At 37.7% G+C, this 4,339-nt stretch overlaps 1 protein-coding gene across 1 annotated transcript; it reads left to right on the top strand.

Moving 5' to 3' along the window:
• The first annotated feature begins 1,672 nt into the window (after positions 1-1,672).
• Positions 1,673-3,323, top strand: LOC145788004 (uncharacterized). The gene is made up of 2 exons (XM_082599847.1): positions 1,673-1,970; positions 2,249-3,323. The coding sequence occupies exons 1-2, from the start codon at positions 1,699-1,701 to the stop codon at positions 2,412-2,414; spliced, it is 438 nt and encodes a 145-aa protein (XP_082455973.1). The 5' UTR covers positions 1,673-1,698; the 3' UTR covers positions 2,415-3,323.
• Positions 3,324-4,339: the final 1,016 nt, after the last annotated feature.

Below are 4,339 nucleotides of genomic sequence, written 5' to 3'. Positions count from 1 at the left end.
TTCATGCATAAGAAACTCTTAGATTGAAATTGGCAGTCTTCAGTGAGATTTTAAAAACACATACAAAATCAGTAGCCTATTAAGTTCTTGACGTTCTTAATTTAAGTTTTGAATGTTTTATATATTTTAGATATCTGAGAAACACGTAGGCACTTTTTTAAGTAACAACATGAAAACAAAAGGTGCCTTATTGCTAGCTTGCTTCTGGATTTGTTTAGGCCCCGTGGTCTCTCAATCAATTGTGGATGTATTTGCCTCTCAAAATGCCTCGGTCTTAGGTAAGTTGTTTTCCTAGAAAATAATCACATAACATTTTTTAATTCTAAAGGCACTTCATGGAACAAATTTATTGCTGTTGCTACAAATCACTTGTTCAAACAAGAGTTATTAGAAATGTATTGCAAAAAGTAAAAACCCTTTCATCATTTTTCAGTTATCGTTTTGTGGGAGCTAGAGCAAGTTTTTCAAATGTTTAGATTTTACCATATTTTGCTGTGACAGTGTATGCTTTTGTAGTATTTCTTTTAAAAAATATTTTTCTTATAGGCTTGAAAAGGGCTGTATGACCAGCCCAAAACGTTAGCTTGTTGTTTTGTATTTTTATAATGTTAAATGTAGTGTTGTTGCTGAGTTATGTCTGTTTATGCTTTGATCATGTGTTTCTCAAATTCGATTTTTATTTACTGCTTGTTTACCACGCAATTGATTTGATGTTGGCTTAATAACGAGCAAATGAATGTTGTCCGCCTTGTATAAATTAATTACAGCGGAAGTAAACAAATTAATGATTACATGCTAATTATGATCCAATAGGTTGGTGCGATTACTACTAATTAGGTCAATACTTATCTCCTTAAAATCGCTCACGTTTTAACATTGGTTACAGCGCTTTGTGGAGACAGAACATGCGGAGGTGCAGTGTCGTTCTGCTGCCGGGCTGGCAATCGTCCCAGATGTGTTATTAGTCCAAGACAGTGCGTTGCCAATCGATTTTGTGGCTCCCGTTCGTGTCCAGTCAATCGACCATTCTGCTGCCGCTCGTCAACTACAGCTTACTGCGTGAGGGATGAAACCAGATGCATTCCCGTGTGCGGACAATCCGTTTGTTCCTCATCCCGCGGATATTGCTGCGTTGACGGAACGTCGTCTTTTTGCACAGCTGATGTACAAGAGTGTGCGGCAAGACTAGCTTGCGGAAGAACAAAATGTTCGGAAAAGTTGCCTTTTTGTTGCGGTACTGACGAAAACGCCTATTGCACTGCAAATAGCAGAAGTTGTATAGTTCGAAGTGTATGCGGAGAGGAACTGTGCAGCGAAGAAAGTCCTTTCTGTTGCATTACTAATGATCGAGCTTACTGCACCGTCAATAACCTAACTTGTGCAGCCCATGACACTTGTGGCTTTCAGACCTGTCCTAGCACTAAATCTTATTGCTGCTCACGAGATGGTACAACAAATTGTGTAAACAGCGAGAATGAATGCAAAACCAAACTACTTTCAAGTTGTAAAACTGATGAATGCCCAGAAAACAAACCTCATTGTTGCGGAGAGGGAAATTCCGCTTTTTGTGTGACTGACAGTGATTCATGCGCGGCTGGTTCTTGCTCAAACATCACGTGTTCAGAAGAAATACCTTTTTGTTGCTCTTTTGGAGGAACCAGCTATTGCTTCTCAGACGCAACAAGCTGTCGCGATGCCATGCGGCTTAGTAACTTCAACGAAAAACCAACGAAAGTTTACAAATCTGAGAGAGGAATCACCATTGGATATGTTAACCCGCCTTTTGTAGATGGCAGTGGAAGTGAACCAGATGACACAGAAGTGATGGACGGAGATCCAAGAGCTGATCGTCGAACCAACTGTGGTTTTGTAAACTGTTCTTTTCCTGACCCCATATGCTGTGGCACAGGAACGGAGGCGTATTGTACAAGAAGTCCTTGCGAAGAAGAGGATGAAATAGACCCATTAAAGTAAGTTACTTATCTTATGCAGAACAAATTTCCATACATTGTCTATTTATGCATCATATGCCATTTGGCTTGTGACTTTCTGGCCTAAGCCATTAGATTAAGTGGGAATGGACGTTGCATTTAAAAGTAACAGATATTTCCAATCCGATTTTCAATCACATTTACACCCACTTTGTTATCTTAACAAGTTTTTACATATTAAAAGAAATAAACATGTCTATATGACGCTATCTCTTTATCTTTAAAACCCATGAATTAACGGAAATTTTGTTGTGCAGACTTTGGTTGCCAGTTGCCATCGCCATCACGGTTGTTATAGTATTCGTTGTCGTCCTTACGGTTTGGTTGTATCGAAGAAATGCGGATAAGAAGAAAGAGCAATACAAAGTCTCTCCTGTCAAACTGAAAAAAATTGAAATAAAAGAGGGTGCGGAAGAAGTTTGAGAGATATACTGATTGCAAAAGTACAACCATTTTTGTTTTGGATTGTTGAAACAATGGAGCGTTTGTGTTTAAACGCAACCATGAAACTATCTATTTGAGATACCATAGTCATGCGCCTAGAATTAAGTTAATTTCTGCTGCCAAAGTTTTGCAACCACTGCAGTTTAATTTCACTCACAATTCTTTTCATGCTTGGATAAGGACACAATTGGGCCCAACTCTGCTTTGTAGGCTTTTTGGCCGCACACAGTTACTTTAAACATAGCAGTACAGTACGTTACATCAGGGACTTCCCTTCTAGTGATACGGTGTTGCCAGCTTGCCAGCTTGCCAGCTCTAAACTAATTTTGTGGTTTGGGCACCAAGATGGATATCTAAAGATCATAATTTTTTAAGCTATTGGGTATTGAGTCGATTTAGTACCGAACCTACTGTATGTCCATCGTTGCAGAGAAAACGCTCTGATGTCCTAATCGTCATAACACGTCTGCTATAAAAAAAGACAAAATATCTAATAAATTTCGTTAATCTTAGTAAAAAACTTACTCCATAAAAGGACGTTTTAAACAAAATAAAATAACTGGTAGCTAAAATTATTTGAAATAAAATCCAAAATTACTGAGTAATTAAAAACGCCATGGCACGTTGTTTCTAAAAACATAGTCTACTCCTATGAGCGGCACCAGCAGTAAATTCACGTGGAGCTTTTAAAACCGAGGCTAATTCATTTCAACCGATTTTAAAGGTGAATTCGAGCGGTTTAACAAGTAGGCATAACACAATTCCGGGATTTGCTTATAAATTTTTGCAGATCACAAAACTACTTTGTTCCCAGAAACAGCATTTCCTGCTTTATAGGCTACGCATCAAACTCTTTCTTGAAATTCCTCGTGATATGATAGACTAATACCTCACTGTGATAGCAAGCATTGCTGTTTGCAATGATGTGTTTTCTCCACTTGTTTTATAAGTTGATTTTTGTTATGTTGCGATTATATTATTCCTGAATATGTTGTATGTTTTGGTTATTGCATTATGTTTCCTTATGTAACAAAAAGTAAGTTTAAAAATGAACAATAATGTGCAAACTGAAGTGTAGAATGGGTTCAAACAATTGAAGGCAGAAAATGAATGGATTTGGAATTCAGGAAAGTTAATATGCTTAAAACTATAATTGTTTATTTGGTTCATAGGATCCGCATAGCACAAGCAAAATTACAGGCATGGTTTGCCCGCACTAAACATAGTACGGTGCACTTAAATAAAATGCAAGTTTTTTCCTAATGTGGTGCAACGTCTGCGTTTCTTGCGGATGGTGAAACCAAAGACTAACTGCTCCCTAGTAGCCTTCCAGCGTAGACGCGTAGTCTGAGAGTATCGTGAATCTGGGGTGGTGAAAGGATAAATTCTCGGCACCAGAGGCTTATACGAACAAGAAAGGAAATTGTAAAAAACGGTCAGTCAAAAAAATATTTTCTTAATCACTTACTTTTGAAGTTTCAATTGAACCTTTTAGCGATTAGTTTCATTTTTATTCTTTCAACTCTTGCATTTTATGCAAATTAATTGGATTTCTTTAAAAACTATTAATGTATTCATGCGTCAAAGAAAACAATAAAAAAGCAAGTAGTATCATTCCAGCGTGAACTTACTTTGATGAGCTCAGCTACTTGGCTAAAGAAGTGCGCAATTGACATGAGCTGTCTGACAATTTGGTCAAATGGATAACATTTCGTAGAATGTAGCTATTTATTTCTGCGCGTGTTGATTAATTCGGCTGCATTGAGACGCAATCAGTTGCGTGCCAGCTGCATGCTTAGAAACCTGCATATGAAAACTATCCTAACCGGTACTTTCCATAGGTTGATGTTCTATGCCAACAGGATTTAGCGCTAAAAGGTAGTGTTGGAATGCATGTTTATTTA

The sequence above is a fragment of the Aplidium turbinatum genome, chromosome 18 (assembly GCF_918807975.1).
Source record: "Aplidium turbinatum chromosome 18, kaAplTurb1.1, whole genome shotgun sequence".
NCBI lineage: Eukaryota > Metazoa > Chordata > Ascidiacea > Aplousobranchia > Polyclinidae > Aplidium > Aplidium turbinatum.
This window is presented reverse-complemented; position numbering and strand designations above follow the sequence as displayed.